The sequence below is a fragment of the Myxocyprinus asiaticus genome, chromosome 37 (assembly GCF_019703515.2).
Source record: "Myxocyprinus asiaticus isolate MX2 ecotype Aquarium Trade chromosome 37, UBuf_Myxa_2, whole genome shotgun sequence".
Lineage (NCBI taxonomy): Eukaryota > Metazoa > Chordata > Actinopteri > Cypriniformes > Catostomidae > Myxocyprinus > Myxocyprinus asiaticus.
This window is the reverse complement of record NC_059380.1, coordinates 11,107,412-11,133,558: the sequence shown is the minus strand read 5'-3', so window position 1 is coordinate 11,133,558 and position 26,147 is coordinate 11,107,412. Positions and strand designations below refer to the sequence as shown.

The 26,147-nt window shown below is 37.7% G+C and overlaps 1 protein-coding gene across 6 annotated transcripts in view; it reads right to left on the bottom strand.

Annotated features, from left to right (window-relative positions):
- Nucleotides 1–26,147, bottom strand: part of LOC127428287 (MAP kinase-activated protein kinase 2-like) — an 83,454-nt gene that overhangs the window by 23,875 nt on the left and 33,432 nt on the right. For 5 of the 6 annotated variants that reach the window (XM_051676554.1, XM_051676552.1, XM_051676549.1 and 2 more), the window contains one exon: nt 843–982. In XM_051676554.1, the coding sequence (XP_051532514.1) occupies nt 843–982 (140 nt within the window). Of the gene's footprint in view, nt 1–842; nt 983–1,148; nt 1,241–26,147 lie in introns of those variants that run through there. The other variant, XM_051676553.1, reaches the window with a different exon arrangement.

Here is a 26,147-nt window from a genome sequence, read left to right as displayed (position 1 = left end):
CTGGCAGCTTCTTGTTCAGTAAAAGGATCGCTGTGCTTAAGTTCTTCACCACTACACAACTCAATCACTGATGAGTGAAATCTCAACAATTATTAGCCAGTGGCTAGTAACAGACATATTTTAGTTGCATAGCGCAAAATTTGGTTGCATATGCAAGTGATTTACTCACAATGTAGAGGGCTGTTTTTGGCAGAACAGTTACACATTGAGGAGTTGAAACTAATGGTATATTTATGAAGTAGTAATGGATAGTTAAAAGACAGCAAAATATTTAAATGCGAGGTTGGAATGACACAGGAAACAGAGACATATTAAAAATGTATGCAGCCTATTTTCAACTTGCGGAGTCGAAAATATCGGAATTTACAAGTTACTTACACATAACCAGTTACTTGCACAAAACTAACCAGGCAAATCCGTATTTACCAGTGGGAAATTCTGGATGATACGAAAGTAGCAATGTTGGAAGGGGCGTGTTAACATGAAAGATGGTAAATTATTGTGAAATAAATTAAATTTCAGTGCTATATTTCAATAATATTAATTTCTAATACATGACAGATCATATAGGCAACTAATTTAAAGCTAAAGTCTCACCATTCATTGTTTGCTTTGTGCAAATTCATAATTTGTAAGATAACATCCATAAATAAATCATATTGGTTACGTAAAAGTAATGGAGATGTATTCACTTGTGCTTATTCTCTTGTACAAAAAAAACAAAAAAAAAAAAAAAAAAAAAAACTTTTGCCATCGTTCAGTGGACTTCAAAAAGGATGTGAAATATAGAAATGATCACAAAAATTTCGATTTCTAGACTCAAACAGCAGATGATAACTCACCACTCCATTACAATAAAAAGGCACTTCCTGTTTAGGTAGAGGTTCTCATAGACGTCAACAATTCTGACAATATGGGTACAAGAGGATGCTCGCCAGTGCAGCTCCACCTCCCGTCTAGCTTTGGGACAGTAGTAAAGCATCTACAAGAGAGGATTAGAGACCAAGTTACTTTGTTGCAAGAAAACGGTTTTCAATAAAACAATGATTACAAGTAATAAAAGAATGTGTTTATAATCAAAGATTCATGAAAAATAAAAGTACTATTTTACTTGTAAGACATGTAAGAAGTGCAAGTGTTTTTAATACCTCAGCAACTGGAAAAAGACATTGTGTTGCAATTTCCACACTTTATTAAGTAGCACAACAGCTTTCGACTGTTCTAACAATGTTAAGTTTGAGAACTAAATTAGCACATCAGAATGATTTCTTAGGTTTGGGTGACAGTGATACTGTGTTTTCTTAGTAGAGTGATGACTGCTGAAAAAAGGGCTTTGCCATCATGGGTAAAATTTAACTTAAACCTAAATACAAATAAAACATATTTCAATCAGTTATAATACTTTGCAATATTATAAATGTTTTTTTGTTGTTGTTGTTGTTGTTGTTGTTTTTTAATCAATGTAATGCATTCTTATATCAGAATCATCAATTTCTTTCAAAAACAAAAATGTATTCTATAAATATATAGACAATTAAGCACTGCATTTAACAGAAATCTATGTTTAAAGATCTGCCAAAAATTCACAATGCAGAAAGCAGGAAATGAAAAGGTGCCGTTGAAAGATTAAAGATGGAGTTATGCCTCCCCCTACCGGTGGTAAACTCTCATTACTTTGAGGTCTTGTCTTGCTGTCTGTACTGAGGGTTAAATAATAAACTGTCAAAGCACAGTTCCTACTGAATGTCTAATGAATGCTAGTTTACATTGGATTTTTAACATTTAGTTTGGGCCATATAACAGTATGCCATTTTAAATGGGTGATATTCGAGAGGAATCAGTTTGTCCTTTCATTTTATTATGAAAACATGCAATATCATTCAGCCCTCAAACCTTCCTCCCCAGTGGAAAAAAAAAAAAAAAGAAAAAGGGTTCTGCGTGTCCGCCATCTAACACTCCCCAACAGAGTGTTGCGCACTGTTACTGCACCGGGATGGAGAGTCAACATGTACAACATTAAAAGTAGATTGAAAATGACGTTGTAACCAATAACATTACAAACAAGGCCCCCTTTTTGGTAAATCTGTTTGTTGCTATTACTGGATTTTGATCAGTGTGAAATGGTATATGTGATAAGTTGTTGGATAATGCGATATTTGATACACTATATTGCCAAAAGTATTCGCTCACCCATCCAAATAATTGAATTCAGGTGTTCCAATCACTTCCATGGCCACAGGTGTATAAAATGAAGCACCTAGGCATGCAGACTGCTTCTACAAACATTTGTGAAAGAATGGGCCGCTCTCAGGAGCTCAGTGAATTCCAGCGTGGTACTGTGATAGGATGCCACCTGTGCAACAAGTCCAGTCGTGAAATTTCCTCGCTACTAAATATTCCACAGTCAACTGTCAGTGGTATTATAACAAAGTGGAAGCGATTGGGAATGACAGCAACTCAGCCACGAAGTGGTAGGCCACGTAAAATGACAGAGCGGGGTCAGCGGATGCTGAGGCGCATAGTGCGCAGAGATCGCCAACTTTCTGCAGAGTCAATCGCTACAGACCTCCAAAGTTCATCTGGCCTTCAGATTAGCTCAAGAACAGTGCGTAGAGAGCTTCATGGAATGGGTTTCCAAGGCCGAGCAGCTGCATCCAATCCATACATCACCAAGTGCAATGCAAAGCGTCGGATGCAGTGGTGTAAAGCACGCCGCCACTGGACTCTAGAGCAGTGGAGATGCGTTCTCTGGAGTGACGAATCACGCTTCTCCATCTGGCAATCTGATGGACGAGTCTGGGTTTGGCGGTTGCCGGGAGAACGGTACTTGTCTGACTGCACTGTGGCAACTGTGAGTTTGGTGGAGGGGGGATTATGATGTGGGGTTGTTTTTCAGGAGCTGGGCTTGGCCCCTTAGTTCCAGTGAAAGGAAGTCAATGCTTCAGCATACCAAGAGATTTTGGACAATTCCATGCTCCCAACTTTGTGGGAACAGTTTGGGGATGGCCCCTTCCTGTTCCAACATGACTGCGCACCAGTGCACAAAGCAAGGTCCATAAAGACATGGATGAGCCAGTTTGGTGTGGAAGAACTTGACTGGCCTGCACAAAGTCCTGACTTCAACCCGATAGAGCACCTTTGGGACGAATTAGAGCGAAGACTGCGAGCCAGGCCTTCTCGTCCAACATCAGTGTCTGACCTCACAAATGCACTTCTGGAAGAATGGTCAAAAGTTCCCATAAACACACTCCTAAACCTTGTGGAAAGCCTTCCCAGAAGAGTTGAAGCTGTTATAGCTGCAAAGGGTGAGCCGACGTCATATTAAACCCTATGGATTAAGAATGGGATGTCACTTAAGTTCATATGCATCTAAAGGCAGATGAGCGAATACTTTTGGCAATATAGTGTATGTGAAACGATATTCCTATGATGATGTCTTCTGAGTGCATGGAACATCAAACCCCCCACTGCCCAAATAATAAAAAATTACCATCTATCCCGGTGATCACAAAAATACTTGTCTTTTGTTCCAAATTGAATTTAGACTGTGTATAATATATACAGTTTTATCATTAGCTATGTAGCAGACATTAAAATTCATACTGAAATATTTTTTATTTTATTTTTAAAAAGCATATGAATATAAAAGTTAATTTCACCATATTATGGGATATCCTAAAATAGTCTGTGTTAAGAAATACATTTTTACACTGTAGTTCATGTTCGATTTATTTCATCATTAGTTCATTCAATGTGGGACTTTTATTCTGAAAATTGTTGTCTAGAAGCCGTTAGGGCTGCAGATAATTATTTTGATAATCGACTAATCTAACGATTATTAGACGATTGATTATTCGACTAATCGGGTGATTACTGCAACGATTAATCAGCTTGTGCCTCGACTTAAAAGGTTGTATTAACCGTGCTTACTAACAATAAAGAGGACAAAATCATCTTTTAAATATACCTCAAAATGACAATCACTAAATTACAAGGGGAAAAAACACTTGGATTTTAATTGTTCAATTCGTTAAAAAGTTTACTGCAAAAAATCCTATTGTTATCAAGTGTTTTTGTCTTGTTTTCCCATTTAAAATAATCTAAAAATACTTAAAAAAAAAAAAAAAAAAAAAAAAAAAAAAAAGATACATTTACTTGAGAAGCAAGATATAAGATATTTAGACTTGCTTTAAGAGAATGTATCTTAAATATTAGTGTATTTTTTCACTTTTTCATACTTTAGCCAGTGAAGTAAAGACAAAGTATACTTATATTCAAGATGTATTCTCTGAAAGGAAGCCTAAATATCTTATATGTTGCTTCAGGCAAATGTATCTTGTTTTAAGGATTTTTAGATATTTTAAAATATTTAAATATTTAATATTATATTCAACATTCTCCAATTAAAATTGTTCTTCTGCAGTATAACTCCTAAAGTAAATGTACGTAATGAGTTTTAGATATTTATATTGGAAAAGAAACCAAAAATAAAATATATTGCATTGTATAATGGGCTAAGACTACACCCTCTCACCTTTTTATTTGCTTGATTTCGATTTAACTTTAACTCACAAAAACAAACTCTCTCTTCTTAATAGAGCTCGAATCGCCGATTTTCTTCATGATAAGATACACACCGTGACATATTATGATTCACTATGCCATCATGTTATAATCTAGCTGCAGCAAGCGTGTGCGAGGGATTAGCGTCTCATTGAGAGACAGTGTATCAACTGGGAGAAGTTTGAAACTATCACACTGTTTTTCACGCAACTCGTATAAGCGGCTCTGACAACACAGAGAAATGCCAGTTTCAGAGTTTGTGCTTATTTACACAGCCCACTTCCTTATTATTTGAACTTTAATAAAGGATGCATTAAAGATATAATGCCGGGGTGTTTCTTTTTTAGATGCCCTGACAGGCAGGTTTTGCTCAAGCGGAACATCAGGCACAGCTTTGCTTTATTTCACGACGACACTGCTTTTGTATATATTTATTTTGTATTTTTGTATTATAATTCCCTCATACTTCACGATCTACATACCCTTAATCTGTTTGGAAAGTTTGGAGTGCGTCTGGACTGTGAATGGTGTTTTCTTCCTCGCCTCAATCAAGGCAAGTCATTAAACTAGTCAAGTTTGAGTTTCAAGCCAGCGTTTGGTCTCATTATTATCTGCATAAAATGCTGTTTCGATACTCTTTAATGCTGTGTGTGACAGACTGAGATTCAAACAGAGCGGAGCTTCCAAATACTGGGTACGAGTATAGGCCATCTCGGTGGCGTTGTAATTTAGCGAGATCGGTATCGGCAAAAATCACTATCGGTCTACCTCGAATAATCTTCAGCTAGGTTCAGAATTCATCACAGCGAACAAAATTAATCGTGGGTGAAGGTTTGTTAAACCGTATTTAAAAATTAAGTGATGCAACAACTTAAATTAAAATTGCATAGGTGTACTATTAGGTTGGGTATCTGTTGTAATTTTAGAGAAACATACAACAGAAACTTTGATGTAACTACTACTTAAATGCCCTTATTTATCTCCAGACAAGTAACTTTTTTTACCCAGACAAGTGAATGACCAATTTACTTGTCTGAAGGACAAGTGCATGACAATGCTTAATGTCGAGCCCTGGTTACAAATTTTTTGCCATTACCCAAAGACCAAGGTTATATACTTCATAGGGCTGGGTGATATCCTGTATATCATAATGTATTTGTCAACAATGCATTTATATCTAGCAGGCTATACAGTTGCCAGAAAGGTTTCCAGTATCCAGTGGCATTCGAACCAACGCAAACGCTTAAATTCAACTAGAGAGAAGCCTAATTTTTTTTTTAACAGTTCTTTAGTTATTGATAAAGATTTTTTCTTTATTTTTTCATTGCAATGGACATGACATGTCTATCATTACGCTACTTTGGGCATCGTTTTAAATACATGTATTTTTATTATTTATCACAGCTCTGAAGGGAAGCCACCTGTCCGTCCAGTAAATGTAACTGAAACATCTATTTTGTACTTCAGCGATTTTAAGGTATTAAATAAAATTAACAAATCTGGCATGGATCATTGTGTGACAGGGAGGAACAGACATATGGCAGGTGGCATCAGCTTTGTTTTGCATGTGAAGGGGTAATGAAAGAAGGGGCAGTGTCACGTGTGTTGGTGGGGGGGGGAGGGGTGCTTTGCCAAACCCGAAGCACTCTTGATATCCTGTTTATGTCCTGTCAACAAATAACAACCTGCTTAGACTTCTACACAAACAAATATGACACCCACCCACAATGGTATAAGGGCACAATATTATTTAGCCCAGTGAAAGACAAAAAAATCATCATATTTTATAACACAGCATAAAAGATTTTCAGCTGTAATCACAATGTGCTTCAACTGCTTGTGTTTAAAACCATTCAAGTTTATTCTTGTGTTTCACTTGCATGTCTATAGCAGTCTCAATCTCAGTATATTTAAGCTCATAAAAAAAAAGAATACTCAAATATTCTATTATTTAAATGAAGGTAATTAATGAGAAAGAGACGTAAAAATATTTTTTTTAGTCATAAAGGTTGCGTCACCATTTGAAACAAGCTTATATTACGTCCTATGTTTTTTTGGTGAAAACATTTAAACAAGCAATGCGTGAAAAAAAAAATTATAGAAAGCATAAGCTCACGCAAAGTGAAGAAAAAGAACCGCTAATAAAGTAGACTGACGCAATTAACATACAGGACGAATAAAAACACTAGACAAATAATAGTTATGTTTATATTGTATCTCATGTTTTTGTTGAGAAAAACAAGCATCTCAATCTATAGCAATCTATACTCATTTGTAAACACCAGTTTAAATGATGGAATGTCCCTTACCTCAGCTAGCATAGTCTTTCTCAGATGCCATGTTTGTTGTTTACAGAAGCATCACGGGGATTAGGTTGTTATGGGAATGCTGCTTTCTGTCGAGCTGCACATTTATGGGAGTAAAAGTATACCGCATTTAAACAGGAACCCAGTAAGCCACATCACAATAACACGCTTTTTGGTGTCCATCTAAACGTACTGACAGAACGGTTTGCTCATCAAATGTGATCAACTTGTGTCCACACTCAACAGTGCCACCCAGTGCATTGTTATAACTGCCATTTTTAGTTTGTGTGTTCAGGATTTAACATGCATCTCACTGTATACAGGTGTATCTCAATAAATTAGAATGTCATGGAAAAGTTCATTTATTTCAGTAATTCAACTCAAATTGTGAAACTCGTGTATAAAATAAATTCAATGCACACAGACTGAAGTAGTTTAAGTCTTTGGTTCTTTTAATTGTGATGATTTTGGCTCACATTTAACAAAAACCCACCAATTCACTATCACAAAAAATTAGAATATGGTGACATGCCAATCAGCTAATCAACTCAAAACACCTGCAAAGGTTTCCTGAGCCTTCAAAATGGTCTCTCAGTTTGGTTCACTAGGCTACACAATCATGGGGAACACTGCTGATCTGACAGTTGTCCAGAAGACAATCATTGATACCCTTCACAAGGAGGGTAAGCCACAAACATTCATTGCCAAAGAAGCTGGCTGTTCACAGAGTGCTGTATCCAAGCATGTTAACAGAAAGTTGAGTGGAAGGAAAAAGTGTGGAAGAAAAAGATGCACAACCAACCGAGAGAACCGCAGCCTTATGAGGATTGTCAAGCAAAATCGATTCAAGAATTTGGGTGAACTTCACAAGGAATGGACTGAGGCTGGGGTCAAGGCATCAAGAGCCACCACACACAGACATGTCAAGGAATTTGGCTACAGTTGTCGTATTCCTCTTGTTAAGCCACTCCTGAACCACAGACAACGTCAGAGGCGTCTTACCTGGGCTAAGGAGAAGAAGAACTGGACTGTTGCCCAGTGTTCCAAAGTCCTCTTTTCAGATGAGAGCAAGTTTTGTATTTCATTTGGAAACCAAGGTCCTAGAGTCTGGAGGAAGGGTGGAGAAGCTCATAGCCCAAGTTGCTTGAAGTCCAGTGTTACGTTTCCACAGTTTGTGATGATTTGGGGTGCAATGTCATCTGCTGGTGTTGGTCCATTGTGTTTTTTGAAAACCAAAGTCACTGCACCCATTTACCAAGAAATTTTGGAGCACTTCATGCTTCCTTCTGCTGACCAGCTTTTTAAAGATGCTGATTTCATTTTCCAGCAGGATTTTCACCTGCCCACACTGCCAAAAGCACCAAAAGTTGGTTAAATGACCATGGTGTTGGTGTGCTTGACTGGCCAGCAAACTCACCAGACCTGAACCCCACAGAGAATCTATGGGGTATTGTCAAGAGGAAAATGAGAAACAAGAGACCAAAAAATGCAGATGAGCTGAAGGCCACTGTCAAAGAAACCTGGGCTTCCATACCACCTCAGCAGTGCCACAAACTGATCACCTCCATGCCACGCCGAATTGAGGCAGTAATTAAAGCAAAAGGAGCCCCTACCAAGTATTGAGTACATATACAGTAAATGAACATACTTTCCAGAAGGCCAACAATTCACTAAAAAATGTTTTTTTTATTGGTCTTATGATGTATTCTAATTTTTTGAGATAGTGAATTGGTGGGTTTTTGTTAAATGTGAGCCAAAATCATCACAATTAAAAGAACCAAAGACTTAAACTACTTCAGTCTGTGTGCATTGAATTTATTTAATACATGAGTTTCACAATTTGAGTTGAATTACTGAAATAAATGAACTTTTCCACGACATTCTAATTTATTGAGATGCACCTGTATATGGCCGGCAAAGCAAAACTTTGCGAAATTCGAACAGTATTTTTACTTTTCGAATAATTATTGCAGAACGAATACTCCAGTATTCGACTATTCATGCACATCCCTAGTTGCTAGGGTGGGTAGAGTCATGTTGGGTTAACTTCCTCATGGTCGCTATAATGTGGTTCTCGCTCTCGGTGGGGCACGTGGAGAGTTGTGCGTGAGACCGTCAATCCACGCATCTTATCAAGTGGCTTGAGCGCGTTTCCGTGGAGACCTAGCGCGTGTGGGACTTCACGCTATTCTCCGCGGTAACGCGCTCAACAAGCCACGTGATAAGGTGCGTGGATTAACGGTCTCAGATGCGGAAGCAACTGAGATTCGTCCTCTGCCTCCTGGATTAAGGTGAGTCACTACACCACCACGAGGATTTAGAGTTGGGCAAAACCAAACTGTGTACTCAATGGTATACAGCACATCACTGGCCTAAGCCAGGTTTAAACTGTACTATTTTGGTCACAATTTTCCACTGGAGACAAATTTCTGGGATCATAAACGAAATTTCATGTTGTAGCGGATTAATTGCCTTTGCGATGAATCTTAGCTGGCGACAAAGTTTAGGCAGTGTCAGAAACTGTGCAACTTCAACCAACGATTGTGCAATCCTGCAGTGCAACTTCAACAACCAGATGAGATAAAAAAAAAGAAATAAAATAAAAAAAACATCAGTGCTGTCAATTGGGACAATTGCAACCAAAGTCTCGGCTACAATGTGTATCGTACAGTCTAGGGATGGGCGCTATGACCAAAATCTTATATCACGATTTCACAAATTTTATATTACGATAACGATATCACAATATAGTTACATTTTTCCAAAAAAATACAAATATCAATAAAATTTGGTTTATATATTAAATAACCATATTGTAATGCCTATTTTTGAAAAATCCAATCATTGAATTAAATATTTTACAAAATGAAAATTACTTCCTCTTACACTATATGGCCAAAAGTTTGTGGACACCCCCTTCTAATTAACGAATTTGGTTACTCCATTAAATCCAGTAAAGAAAAATCTTAATGTTTCTTTATGTAATGGCTTGGGCTTTGTGTGCTTCCAAATTTGTGGCAACTGTTTGGGGATAGCCCTTTTCTGTTCCAGCATGACAATGCCCCTGTGAACAAAGTGAGGTCCATAAAGAAATGGTTTACTGTGTCTGGCGTGGAAGAAATTGACTGGCCTGCACAAAGCCCAGACCTGAACCCCACTGATCACTTTTGGGGTGAACTGGAACAGCAACTGTAAGTCAGGCCCCATCAACAAACATCAGTTCCTGACCTCACTGATAGCTTTGTGTCTAAATGAGAGCAAATACCTGCAGCCATGTTACTACATACAGTATAGTGGAAAGCCTTCCCAAAAGAGTGGAAGCTGTTATTACAGCAAAGGGGGAAATTGATGCCTAAGGTTTTGAAATCAAATGTTCATCAAGCACATATGGTGTCCACAAACTTTTGGCCATATAGTGTATATAATTTTCTCTGTATTTGGACCTTGGCATAGTCATAGAAAAGAAAAATGGTATTCAAAAAGTGGTAATCAAGCTTACCACAATGCTAAATTTCACATTTCAGTCTGATGTTGTTGACTAGTATTATTATTATAAAACACTTCATTAGACTCTTAATGGTTTAAGTCATCTCTGTAGACAATATCTGAAAGCAAAGCCAGTTTGTTTTATAATATCTAACATCATTCGAACTGAATTTTATTAAGGGTGATGTATAGTTTTAAAAAATCTGCATGACAGATGACGCATAATTGTTGGCGCATGACACATTGTTTTAGATGTTTTCCTTGTCAGTGTTAGTTAGAATGTCGGGCTCTCTCGTCATTTGAGATGTTTTACTACTGTCATAGCGCTTTAAGGTAAAAAACTCAAAACTCTCTCTCTCACCAAAAAAAAAAAAAAAAAAAAAAAAAAAAAAGCCAAATCTGGGAGCATGGTGGACTTGCACAAACTTTCATGCTTCAGAGATGGCGCACAAAAATTACATGAAACAGTCTGATGAGAAGCATGTTCAGAACATGAGATTCATATAATTGAATTTGCTTGAAAAATTGTCAGTACCTGAAAAACCCTGTTTCTTCAATTCTCTCAGTCTCACATAAAGCCGCTCCACCTTCCTCCTCCATTTCTCCGACAGACTGTGTACCACGTAGAGATTTCACTGGGATCATATCGTACAGGCTGACAAGAACTAATTGTAAAGGAACGTAAAAATAGTAGTGTGCTGTGTACCCAACTTTGCTGACTATGGAGACAAGGTCACATCTAATGAGCTGAAACGATTAGTCGATGTTAATCGACAACAGCAACAATAAAAAATTGTCGACAAAAATTTTCATTGACGAATAGTAATTTGATGTCATTTAACATAACAAGAGATCATATGAAATTCTAATGATGTTGCACGAGAGCAGCACTGCATGATTGGGGAGAGGAAGAAAACACAGCTCATAGTCCAGACGCACTCCAAACTTTCCATACAACATAAGGTGATGTAGATCGCAAAGTATGAGGGAATTATACTACAAAAATACAAAATAAGTATATACAGAAGAAGTGTTGTCCTGACGTGAAATAAAGCCAAGCTGATCTGGCATTCCGCTTGAGCAAAACTTGCCTGTCAGAGCGTCTAAAAATGAAACAGCCTGGCATTATTTAATGCATCCTTTATTAAAGTTCAAATAATAAGGAAGCGAGCTGTGTAAATAAGCACAACTCTGAAACTGGCATTTCTCTGTGCGGTCAGAGCCGCTTATATGAATCATGTGACAAACAGAGCAAGAGATTTTTCAAACTTCCACCGGCTGATAAACCCTCTCCTATCGCGGCGAGAAACTTGTCCTTCGTGCGCGCTCGCTACAGCTAGATTTTAACAAGATGGCTCGCGACATAGTGAACCATGATATGTGTCACAGTGTGTGTCTTATCGTGAAGAAAATCATCAAAACGCAGCTCTGTTGAGAAGAGAGAGTTTGTTTGTTTGTTTGCGAGTTAAAGATGGATCGAAGTGAACAAAAAAGGTGAGAGAGTGTAGTCTTAGCCCAATATACAATGCAAAATAAAAAAGATAATGGTTATTGATTTGTCTTTTTTGGTTTGTTTTCCAATATAAACATCCAAAACTCCTTACATACACTTACTTTAGGAGCTATTCTGCAGGAAAACATTTTTAAAGAATGTTGAATATAATATTTAACATATATTTATTATTTTTAAATATCTAAAAATCCTTAAAACAAGATACATTTACCTGAGAAGCATCATATAAGAAACATAGACTTGCTTTCAAAGAATATATATTTTGTTTTTACCACACTGGCAGAAATATGAACAAGTGACAAAATACACTTATATACAAAATACACTTAAATCCAAGATACATTCTCTGAAAGCAAGTCTAAATATTCCATCACATCTTATATGATTTTTAGATAACTTTAAATGGAAAACAAGACAAAAACACTTGATAACAATAGGAATTTTTGCAGTGACTTTAATGAATTAAATTTAATAAAAATACAAGTGTTTTTTTCCTTGTAATTCCGTGAATGTCATTTAGAGGTATTTTTAAAAGATGATTTTGTCAGTGGGGCCTGAGTAGCTCAGCGAGTACTGACACTGACTACCACCCCTGGAGTAGCGAGTTCGATTCCAGGGTGTGCTGAGTGACTCCAGCCAGGTCTCCTAAGCAACCAAATTGGCCCGGTTGCTAGGGAGGGTAGAGTCACATGGGGTAACCTCCTCGTGGTTGCGATTAGTGGTTCTCGCTCTCAATGGGGCGCGTGGTAAGTTGTGCGTGGGTCGTGGAGAGTAGCATGAGCCTCCACATGCGGAGTCTCCACGGTGTCATGCACAGCGAGCCACGTGATAAAATGCACGGATTGACTGTCTCAAAAGCGCAGGCAACTGAGACTTGTCCTCCACCACCTGGATTGAGGTAAGTAACCGCGCCGCCACGAGGACCTACTAAGTAGTGGGAATTGGGCATTCCAAATTGGGAGAAAAGGGGATTTAAAAAAAAAGAAAAAGAAAAAGATGATTTTGTCCTCTTTATTGTTAGTTAGCACGTTTAATACAACCTTTTAAGTCGAGGCACAAGATGAATAGTTGGTTAATAGCTAATGATTAAACGTTGCAAAAATCGCCTGATTCTTTCTAATAATCGTTAGATTAGTCGATTATCAAAATAATCATTAGTTGCAGCCCTAGTTAGCTTAGGTGTGTTCATTAAATATTGTGTTAACACTCTAAATATCCATGCAAACAAAGTCTCCATCACTGTGATCTTTGTCTCTACCAAAGGCCTGCTCTCTTTAATGCCAGCAGATCTACAGGAAAATCATGTCCATCTGCTATCAGTGTTTTGCCTTCACCTGCTCAGTGGGAGAATGGCAAATGTGGCCCATTCACCTTCCTGTGGCCCAGCACAAAAGAGCCCCACCACACTCACACAAAAGAGTGGGGTGAGGGGTTTCTAGAAGATGGGGAGGGAGGGGTGAAGGTGGAGGGCCAGCATCTTCCACCTGCTTCTGTTTAGAGACAACAGCCTGTAAGCTACTTTACATCTTCATTTGGTATAAGGGTTAAAAAGCTCTGTGTCCAATGATGTGTTTAGGGTATGTGCATGTGTGTGTTTGTGTGAGTGTGTGATATGAGACTATTGCTCATTGTGATGACTGGCCATCCACATGACAGGGTAAACATTGTTTCAAAGTGTCTTGATTAAAAACATCTGCCAGTACCACACCCCTACACCACTAAAGTACTGGCATATGTTGGATTGTGGGCCAGGCACTCTGGCAATGCCTTTTGGGTGACAAATAGACCAAAATGTAACTGACATTGCAGTCTCCTAAGCACACGTCCTTGCACTTGATGCACGTGCAGAGCATGTGTACAGCGCATGTAAATGGACAGAGTAAGGGTGAATAAATGAGAGAATGATTATTTTTGGGTGAACTGTTCCTTGAAATTTTAATGAAACCCTATAATTTGCAAAGAAAATGTTGCCTTAGCATAGCATAGCTCTAACTATAAAGGTTTTTATTAAAGAGATTTCTTCAAGCTGTACTCACACTACAAAACAAAGTGAATCCACCAGGTGTCCTTACTTGAAAAAGAATGCATGCAAGACTAAAAGAAGGTTAGAGGTTTCACTTCTACAAGTCCACCACACAGCCAGCCTCCACTTCCTACTTCAGAATGTGCAGTTGTGCGTGTTCATGAGACATAAGAGCTGGCTACCCTGAACCCTTCTGTTGTGGGAATACGTGTGATCTGAAATACTCCCACTAAAGTCTGCAGATGTAATCTCAATGTGTTATCAGATGACATTTAATTCACATCAGCACCACTGAGCGGAAACAAGCTAATGATAATGGTTCACTATTTGGTCAAGTCATCTGTTTCCCTTAGGGGTTTTCCACCTGTCTCACTTGTCTAGAGATGGGAAATTACTTAGTTGATATGGTCAATTAACTTCCAAGGAAATGGAGGAGGAGCCACATGGGGATTACCGATGAAGCCTAATGGTCTGATTCCATATTTATTAAAAGGGATAGTACACCCAAAAATGAAAACTGTCATCATTTACTAACCCTCATGTTGTTCCAAACCCAAATAACTTTATTCTGAGGAACACAAAATTCTTATTATTTTAAAGAATTTACATTTTCTTTTATTTTTAGATAAAGAATGTTGCAATCACTTGCTTCCAAAACAATAGCAGTTGATAGTGACTCATTTTAAAACCTACAAAGGAAAAAAAGTGTCATAAAAGTAGTCCATGGTCTTGTGCATCATATACCAAATCATCTGAATCCATACAACCACCTTGTATGATGAACAGACAGAATCTTAAAGGGATAGTTCACCCAAAAATGAAAATTCTCTCATTTACTCACCCTCATGTCATCTCAGATATGTATGACTTTCTTTGTGTATGAATTTTAGAAGAATATTTCAGCTCTGTAGGTCCATACAATGCAAGTGAAGGGGTGACAAAAATCACATAAATGCAGCATAAAAGTAATCCATAGGACTCCAGTGGTTAAATCCATATCTTCTGAAGTATTTGTCAATTTTTGCTTGAAATTCTTATTCCTGCCCAGTAGGGGCTATATGAATGAAAAATGTGAATCACCAAAAACACAAGAAGAAGAATGTGAAAGTTAAAGTGCAGCCTGACTAAGCAGGGAGGAGAATTTAGAGTGAAAATGTACTTAAATATTGGTCTGTTTCTCACCCACACCTATCAAATCGCTTCTGGAGACATGGATTTAAGCACTGGAGTCATATGGATTTATTTTATGCTGACTTGTATGATTTTTAGAGCTTCAAAATTTTGGTACCCATTCACTTGCATTGTATGGACCAAAGGAGCTGAGAAATTCTTCTAAAAATCTTAATTTGTGTTCTGCTGAAGAAAGAAAGTCATACACATCTGGGATGGCATAAGGGTGAGTTCATTTTTGGGTGAACTATTCCTTTAAGTTGTTATTCACTCAAATAAAATCATTCATGGACCCATGTATTCAGAGTCCAAATAAAATATGTCACCACGTCAATAACATAGAACCTAACTGGTTCTTTTGTCATGAGGTTTAAGCGTGAATAATGACTCGGTCAGTTCAACATACAAATGTATCATATACCTTCAGAACACATGGAATCTGACACACAAGTTGACTACTTATATGAAACATTTTGGGTGCTCTAAGCTTGAAAGTGAGTCTCTATCAACTGCTTTATGGAAATCAGCAATTGCAACATTCTTTAAAATATCTTTTGTGTTCTGCAGAAGAAAGTCAAATGGGTTTTGACATGATAGTGAGTAAATAATGACAGACTTTTCCTTTTTGGGTGAAATATCTCTTTAAGGCTATGTGCTCCTAGTTTGAAATAAAATCCTCTTTACTAGTACAATAAGCGGAAGGTTTCACTATACCGTCAGGCTGGTCTGGTCTGTGGGACATGTGAGATAATGAGGGTGGATAAGTGAGATCATGCTGATCTAAAAAGCAAGACTTAAAAACTCAAAATGTCAATTTTAAATCTGACCACTAATATATGAGCAAACAGGCCTGTTTCTATTCACACAGAGGCTGTATATAAGTAACCAATTTCTCTTACTAAGAAACATGACCAGAAAAAATTGGCCATAAATTAGAAACCAATTTCTGTTTAAATTAAGCCCCAAATTATTACATCATCCAAGCTACGGATGTGCGAAATTAGCAACACAGTGAGAGATAGAAAGCTCTGAGTAAGTAGCATAGAAAATTACTATTTTAGTCATGCCATTTAAAAAAAAAAAAAAGAAAAATAATTATTATTATTAATATTATTTTTATCCTGCCGATCAAGAACACCATTTAAACTATGTGCAAACTGCTTAACTGGTTAAACTGTCTTTTATTCAGTGTTAATTGTACATTTATCACAGGCCTATTTTTTTTTTTTTAAAGCTATTTTTTCCTACATCATAACTGTTATTGGTTAGTGTTATTTACAAACAGCTGTCATATTAGATCATAATGCACGTCGTGAAATACCGCGCAACTTTTCAGGGCATTTTTGTCTCATGTAGAATTGGCTTACCTGTTAATTATTTTTAACAAAGTCCTGACTGTTTTAATATGTAAAGTAACTTTTACTTGGTGAATTCCATTTTGAACAGGCTATTAAGTTTGCTCTTACTGGTCCTGCACTATGCATTCAGTTGTTTTCAATAAATATGCCTGCATTCGGTAACATTACTTCAGTGAATGCTTGTCATGTTATATTTAATGTACAATGAAGGCAAGCACATCACAGATAAATTCCCCTTTCCAGAAAAATGTAGTGTCTGATTTGGCTGTTGCAATAGATTATGCATTTTAAATGGGTCATAAAAACACAATGTTTTTTGACTGTTTTCTGAGGGTTTCTTACTCAAGACTAGTCAACTCCAAAATGTACATTTAAACGTCAGCTGAATTAGTCAAAATGCACATAACTAATCCTAGCATGAACATATGTCAGCAGTAGGGATGCCGTGATTACACAGTTTCACTATTAAAAGCGATGAAAATTGTCACGGTTAATTTAACCGTAAGAATTTAGAATCTATGGTTAAAAACTGTGAAATCTACCACCCCTGGAGTCGAATCCAGGGTGTGCTGAGAGACTCCAGCCAGGTCTCCTAAGCCAAACTGGCCCGATTACTAGGGAGGGTAGAGTCACACTGGGTTAACTTCCTCGTAGTCGCTATAATGTGTGGTCCTCGCTCTAGGTGGGATACGTGGAGAGTTGTGCACGGATGCCGCGGAGAATGGCGTGAAGCCTCCACACGCACTACGTCTCCGCGGTAACGCACTCAACAAGCCATGTGATAAGATGCGCGGATTGACGGTCTTAGATGCAGAGGCAACTGAGATTCGTCCTCCACCACCCGGATTGAGGCGAGTCACTATGCCACCACGAGGACTTAGAGCGCATTGGGAATTGGGGAATCCAAATTGGGGAGAAAAAAAAACAAAAACAAAAAAAAAACTATGAAATGTCTGGGGGCTTACACACAAACACCAAAATATAATAAAGGAATTAGATCTACCAGACTCATATCCACCAAAATAGCGACTTAAATCGGCTGTTTGGGATCATTTGAATGACTGACTAAAGACGACAGATGGAAAACATGCTGACAGAAGTCATATAGCCTAAAGGTGCACATCCTTCAAATGGGACAAGATGTTCCACTACTCATCCATCAACCAACTAGTGTGTTTAATATTTTTTGCTGTGGTGGACATGATTTGACATGACATGAGGATGACATAAGAGATGCAACTTTTTGCAACGTTTAGCGCGGTGACAGTGTGCGGTGCTTTAGCATGTAGTTATTATCAGGGTTGTAAACATGTGTCACCACATTCAACAATAAATGTAAATTTGAGTCATTATTAGGGATGCACCAATCCGATACCTGGATCGGTATCGGCTCCGATACTGAAGCTTTTAGACGGATCGGGTATCGGTCCGACGAGCCCGATCCAAATCCGCTACTGTGTGTTAGTCATGTTCGTTACTGTCAAGCTCCAAAAATAACATAAAAGAACCATAAAAACACCATTAAAGCAGTTCATGACTTGTGCATTTTATTCAAAGCCACTTGAAGACGTGCAATAGCTCTGTGAATTACAAAAGGCTGTGTTTAATAAGTAAATATATAGTATGCCCAGCGCCAGCGTGTTAGTGAATGGTGCTGCTCTGGCTGCATGATGCACTCGTAGCTATTTTTAGCCTTCACTGCGGTGCACAATATTTGAGCGCTACTCACGAACAGCATCTCAGATGTAGATGCTCAATAGTTCGGTTCACTTATAATATACATTTAGAATGACACCGGAGGTGCATTTTACTCCCAATTAGTTCGACACAATAATGTAAAGATATTCTAAACTGATTATGCAAAAAAAAAAAAAAAAAAAAAAAACAACTCTGGTATCGGCATCGGCCGATACTGAAATTTCCGATATCGAAATCGGAAGAGAAAAAGTGGTATCGGTGCATCCCTATTCTTTACCGGACTTTAAATAGCCTGCTTTAAGCAATGTTCCCTTTATTATGCATAGTCCACAGGTTTTTTTGTGAGGTGTTGTTGTGAACAGATTAAAGTACAGTAGTGTTATGAAGTCTGTTGCCGATTTTTTTATGGTGAAGTGTCTGAGAGACAATAATAAACTGTTGCAGAACAAAAAATGTTGGATGCCGTGAACTACATGTTGTGCACCCACAATAATCTTACAGTTACGCACTCCAAGCACTCTGGTTACATTGAAGCGCATCATTTTTTAAGCAGTGTTGTGCCCTGTGTTGGAGTGTCTCTTAATATAAACAACCTATTTGTTGTGCATTTCTCATTTTTCCTATTTATAGGGCTGCACTTAGAGTCCTTATATCTAGGGATGCACAGATACTACTCGGTAGTACTCATATCAGGCCAGTTCTGGGGGGTAAATACTCACTCTGTATCGGTGTCATCATTTTATATTTCAGAGTACGAGTACATTAATATAATGATGTGGTTGCACATGTATGAATAGTGTTTCTAAGACCAGTTTGAAAACATGTAACATTTTAATGTGTTTAAACTATTTAAATCTAGAACATCAGTTTTTTATTTTATCCATCTTTACCTGATATATGTGGATTCTCTCACATGCACGTGCCTTCTCTCTCTACCTCCCTCCAATGTGTGTGGGGTGAGAGCTCGCATTCCAGGATTTTGACAGATAAAAGACAGTGAGAAATGTAAGAAATCATTTGAAACTAATGCATGAGTTTTAATTTCATCTGCCTTCTCTCTCTCTCTGCACATTTGTGTTTGAGAAAAGAGCGCTATGATCAGACTCATGCCAGAGATCTTCTATTACAGAGATAACAACCTTTGCAGTTCTATCATAGAACAGAACGTAATGGCTAGCAACGGTCAACTAGCGTATTACGACAGTAAGTCACCGTTTACAGATACCATACAAATGAATGGAGAGAGCCCTGATCTGATCTGTCATAAAATCTTCCATGACTTCTCTTAAATCACAATTTTATCATAGTAAACTCATTAGTTCACAATAAACAGACTATTTAGATTAGCGGACAGGTGGTCAATTAATTAAGCGATTAACTGTTTCCTCACAAAATGCTGCACACACTCACACATTAGCTGCACACAGTCAGTACATTTCAAATTTGAGCCATTCACCAAATATACCCACAGGCACGCGGCTCAGGGGTTTGGTCATAGTAAAAAACAAATAACCTCTGGCAGTCAGTGACAATTTCACTAAAAGAGAAAGTTCAGCCATTTGCCAGCAGGAACAATACATAAAAACAGTTTTAAGTACAGAGTTTCATACAAACAGGCAAAACGCTAAAATACCAGGCATCTCTTCTAATAATTACTTTAAGCCAATGGGCGCCATAGAAACGACTCACCAACCAGGCTATAAATAGTGAAGTCACACCACTGACGTGTGAAAACTGGGCAGATCGGTGACTCATCTCTTCCCCCCCCCCCACATGTCCAAGGTGTAAAAAGCAGTAAGCTGTTTTATAATGTAGGCTATACTTATAGTGCTTTAATGCAAATTGTTTTGATGGAATATACTGATATGTCAAGAAGAGATCAAAATGGTTAAATCATAAAAATGGTGCAACTGTCCAGGACATTTTCACACTTGATTGATCATGAACATAAAATAGAATGGTGTCTCACTATATAGTAAGTTCTGAAATTGCAATTATTTGACACATGATGTGTAAACATCCCAAAAAGCAATCTAACCCAATAACTTAAAGCTAAAACTAGGGCTCCCCCCGACCAAAGATTTTCCTAGTCGACTAGTAGGTGTTAATTTAAGCCATTAGTTAACTAGTCGCACGTTTATGATATTAATTTAATTACTTAAATATATATATTTTGGGGGGCATCAGAAAATGGTTTGAGTTCCAGGGCTGAGAAAGTATAAGTAACATTGCTAACACTGTTCTACATTACAGAGAAATACTAAACCGTAATAATGAGCCTTTAAAATATAAATTTTACAAGCACACGCACAAAGCAAGCCGCAGCGACACCGGCAAAAGCGGTAATGATTCTGAATGTGTCAGAAAAACCAGCAAGGAGACTGTCTGAAAATTTTGTTAATTTATAGAGAGAAATGCACATTAGGGTTTTGCAGACAGACGATCGCCAATAGCTGATGCCTTTGATGATGTCAAGACGATATTTGGCTCGTTTTCCCATTAATGTATAAAATTATTATTATTATGGCTATTATTATTATTATCAAATTAATATTACAAATAATTTGCCCATAGACACACAGAGACACGCTTGAAGAAACACACTTTATTATATTATTAAGAACAGATGAAAGAAAACCAATCTATGACACGCTGATACGGAGGCGTGCAGTCACATGCAAAAGGTTCTCACTCTTTCTTTGTTTCTGTCTTCTGAATGTTTTGTTTTTTTGTTGCAAGAACAGTATCGTCTATGAGTGCTGCAAATGACCTCAGACATCTCAGCTCAGGAGGTGCTCTGAGTTCAGTTCGCTTTATTTCCACAGAGCAGTTCATTGTGACCAACTCTGCAGCCTATACATCTGTGATTAAAACATAAAATACAAAATACAAAAACACATTCACCTCGAACCATGATTTATATTTCAGTGATTATTATCATCATTATAATTATGTTTACGTTTATAATTATTTTTATGTCTTCACTTGTGTAAGTAATTTTCCACCTGCATGTTTAGACGGATACTTGCCTGATGGTAAATGGAAAGGTGGTTACTAATATATATATAATTTCTTTGATCACTTCATTATTTTAATTGCTTTTTCATTTCGTTTAGAGTGCAATTTGAATTTAGAAATGTATTTGATTTAAGATTTTCTTTTTTTAAATAAATTAATTTAATTTTCAATGCTAAATCACTAAAGCAAGAATATTCACCGATCCCTCAGCCCAGGGGTTGCCACAGCGAAATACATGACCGGTAGAGAAAGTACATATGAAGTATGTTCTTTGCCAGAGAGATGTTGACAACTGTTGTAAAGCCATCTTTAAAACAAAACACATTTTAATTGCACTTAATTTTTTTCCAGTTTTGAATTTTTAATTAAAATAAATAAAAAATAATAGTTCAAAATTTGAAATCAATGTGCCTTGCTTTATTGTGAAGGCTTAACCCTAACCCTGCTTAACGAAAATTACCCCATAGTTCCACCTAGCATCCAACCAGCAGTAATACCGGTGTTCGTCAGTTTCCTGTGGAGTTTTTTTTTTTTTCTGCGACCAACCGACCAATCAAAACTTGGTCGACCAAGTCTCTTCTCATCGACTAACGTTTGGCCGACTATCAGGGGGCAGCCCTAGCTAAAACAATTAAAACATTCACATCAGAAAGTTTAAAGTTCAGTTTTACCCGGTAATCCTTTTACAGAAAGACATTTGTCAGGTTAAAAGTCAATATGGTCTGACATTATTCACACATGATATACAGTATAAGGATGACAGCTAATCCAGGTCACAGACTGACCTTGAATGACCTGTATGAAACATAATATGGTGTGTAATTACATCATATGGTGAGAAAATGTTTTGCATTAGTGGTGCACCAATCAGGAATTTGAGGCCAAAACCGATCAAAGATTTTTTAATTATAAGGTGTCCCTTGCTTCACTTTTAAGTTATATCATTGTGATATACTGGCAATCAGTAAACACCAGAGAAAACATCAAAAGCAAAAAATCTGAGCAGGTAATGAAAGTAAAAAAAATACTGGCAATGAACTGCCAACATATGATCTGATGTTTTGTATACACAATTAACTTCCCAAAGTTTCTAACATTTCATGTTTAAATGTCAACCATCACAGGAAACCTTATCTCACTGATTATAAACCTACAAACACAACCAATAGAAACAGCTTTGGGTTACACATTTATATTGTTTCTGATACGGAACAGTAGCCTTATTTTACAGAAATCTTTTTACAGCTGAAATTTGTAATTTCTGTGCCAGTCACGTAACCAAACTGAATTGCAAAAATAATCACGGTTATCAAACTAATTACAGAATACTCCATCCATCTTCCAGCTCACGCCATTGATGTAACTGTTTTGAAACCAATAACTGGCTTACATATAGTTGACTGTATATTAAGCTGGGATGCGAGAAAGATTTTTTTTTAGCATGGAATAAAAATAAAATGACACACAAACTCATTAGGGCATCACAGTGACAACCGCCCTGTCGCGGTGGTAGAGTGCCACCGGCAGTTATGCATGTGATGTAAATATATCAACGTATAAAAGAAAACTTTGCGAAAACTTGAAATAAATTCCTGAAATAATGTAAATAGTTATAACATGTCAACAAACATTGTGAAAGAAAGGGTTCACACCTGTTTATGAAGTCAAGCTCTGTTGTGCAATCAATCACTGGATGTTTTTTGTTTTGGCACCATTCAAAGTAAATTCTAGAGACTGATGTGCGTGGAAATCCCAGGAGATCAGCAGTTACAGAAATACTCAAACCAGCCCATCTGGCACCAACAACCATCCATGAGATTATATAATCAGCCAATCATGTAGCAGCAGTGCAGTGCATAAAATCATGCAGATACGGGTCAGGAGCTTCAGTTAATGTTCACATCAACCATCAGAATGGGGAACAAAAATGCGATCTCAGTGATTTGGTGTGTGGCATGATTGTTGGTGCCAGATGGGCTGGTTTGAGTATTTCTGTAACTGCTGATCTCTTGGGACTTTCACACACAACAGTCTCTAGAATTTACTCCGAATGGTGCCAAAAAAAAAAACATCTAGTGAGTGGCAGTTCTGTGGGTGGAAATGCCTTATTGATGAGAGAGGTCAGCAGAGAATGGCCAGACTGGTTCGAACGAACAAAGTCTACAGTAACTCAGATAACCGCTCTGTACAACTGTGGTGAGAATAAAGTATCTCAGAATGCTATTCTGAGATGCGGGTTGGCACTGTTTTGGCGGCAAGAGGGGGACCTACACAATATTAGGCAGGTGGTTTTAATATTGTGGCTGATCGATGACTGCACTATTAGGGATGTTAATTTTCAGAGATTTTCATAATCAATCGTCGTGGAAATTAACAATCAATTAATCGCTAACGTTAATATCGCAAAACACACGCGGAGGACTCCAAATAATATGTGCATGTAGCCTATTGTTTAAATATAATTTAAATTAATACACTTAAGAAAAGCAAGTATTGGCTTTTTCCTCTTAAAGTTAAAGTTCAGAGTATTTAAATACATTTAGGCTATGTTTAGTTCGAATTTGGGAATTGTTTAATTACTGTTAATGAAATACTGTTAGTAGTAACTTCTCTCTTAAAATAAGATATATAACTTGTTTACGAGTTCATTAAAACTTCATGTTGTTGATAGTGGGACATTTCAGATTTTTTTATTAGAAATTAAGTAACATCATAACACGTTGCGTAAACACAGTACATAACATAGGCTACCGCTTCTCTGGTGATAGTGTGATGTCAGCTGAATGTACCTTTGTGCTTTCCCGCTGATGTAATTGTAGGTTGGGATGAAACAAGGAGATCAACTGTGCTTGTTTTAATGTTGTACTTTAACACACTATCATGGTGTGTGCAGAAAACATTAATGTTCATTTATAGATAAACGCTCAAACACTGTTTACACTGAGCTTGCTTCATGATCTGTGTGGCTGTGGCTTCTTTTGTGATTTGGATAATAAGTGACAGGCAGCGCCCAAGTGCCCTTTAGTGGCGAGTGACTGTATAGACAGCCTTATCAACGTCTGCTGTCATGATTAATGCACATTTGTCCTGAAATCGATCAAATTAACGACAATTAATTGATTTTCGATTAATCATTAACATCCCTATGCACTATGCATATTTCTTCAATGAAATTACAATACAAAACTTAAGAGCCTCTTATATGCACATTGTATAAAAACATAAATAAAAGTAAAAAAACTTGCAATTACAATAACTGTAACAAAATTAAGACACTACAAGTGCAGATTTCTGGGGCCTGGGCAGCTCAGCAAGTAAAGACGCTGACTACCACAACTGGAGTCGCAAGTTCGAATCCAGGGCATGCTGAGTGATTCCAGTCAGGCTTCTTAAGCAACCAATTGGCCCGGTTGCTAGGGTGGGTAGAGTCACGTAGGGATAACCTCCTTGTAGTCACTATAATGTATGGTTCTCACTCTCGGTGGGTGCATGGCGAGTTGTGCGTGGATGCCGTGGAGAACAGCGTGAAGCCCACACACACGCTAAGTCTCCGCGGTAACGTGCTCAACAAGCCACGTGATGAGATGCGTGGATTGACGGTCTCCCGACGCGGAGGCAACTGAGATTCGTCCACCGCCACCCGGATTGTGGCGAGTCATTACGCCACCACGAGGACTAAGAGCGCATTGGGAATTGGGCATTCCAAATTGGGGAGAAAAGGGGAGAACGTACGCCTACCCTCCCCCCAAAAAAAAGTGCAGATTTCTGTGTCTTTTACCTTTCAGCTCAACACTTGTACTAATCACTCAATTTTCAAGTCTTTTTTCAGGAAAATCAGAATATCCACATTATCAGAGGAGAGGGCAGATCTGTTAGCATTGACAATGTCCCCTGCTGTTGAAATATTAATCCTATGGCACTCATTATCGCTTTAGCTCTTTCTGAGCTTGCAGCAAGAGGCTACTTGAACACCGTGGCGAGACTAACTTGCACAGGCTGTTTATGCTTTGCTCCCGTAAGCTCAAGAGACACATATGGATGATGTCGCCGCAAATGAGTCATGTTAGATGTACTTCCTGAGACATAACCCAACTTCGGTGAAACGGAGCAGACACACAGCCTTCGTCTTGTTCAATACTCGTTGAAAAATATTACTGTATTTTACTGTAGTTTGCTCCCAATCAACAGATTTTAGAGATGGCAGTGGGTCTTCAATCTCTGGCTTAAGTCCGACATATTTATATTTTGTTTAGTTCCATCACAGTTGGGAAAAATAGTGAGCTAGCTAGTATAATCTTTGCATGCATATATCTGATCAGCAGTTTCTAGTGTACCGTGTGGCGTTCAGTTCTTTTACGTTTTGGTTCCGTGCGGTCCCGTGTTGCTCCTCAATCTTTTTTCATTTTAGTTCTACGCGGTTTGTGTTGTTTGTTATATGTTGTTTTAATATTGGTTTCACGCATGCTAAGATATGTAATCATTCGTGTTCGGTTCGGCGCAGATACATGTACCGTTGCAACCCTAAAATATACCTATATGAATTGACATCGAATCGAAAGCTGAATCAAATCTAGACCTTGTGAATCGGAATCAAATAGGGAAATCTGTATCAATTCCCAGCCCTATCTGTTGATGAGATTAACACTGCGTTCTGGATGTGTATTCAGTGCAGCAGGAAACATCATCACTCAAGTGAGATCCTCTCAAAAACAATGTTGCTTTTTTTCCTGTCGAAAAAAATTCTAAAAATCTAAAAAGCTTTCAGCAAAGGTAGGACTGAACTATTTAATTATCGTCCCACTGTTTAGTGATATTAGTGTTGAATTTTGGAGTTTAGCAATATTAACAGAATATGTCAATCTGGAATATTATTAGCCATTGACGTGCACATTACTGGTGTATAAGATGGGCTGTATGGTGCAATAACTGGCAGAAATGTTAAACCAACGCACAAAGTTTTGAATTCATGTCATTTGTGTATTTTGTTATAATTTACAAAGGGTTAAATTTTT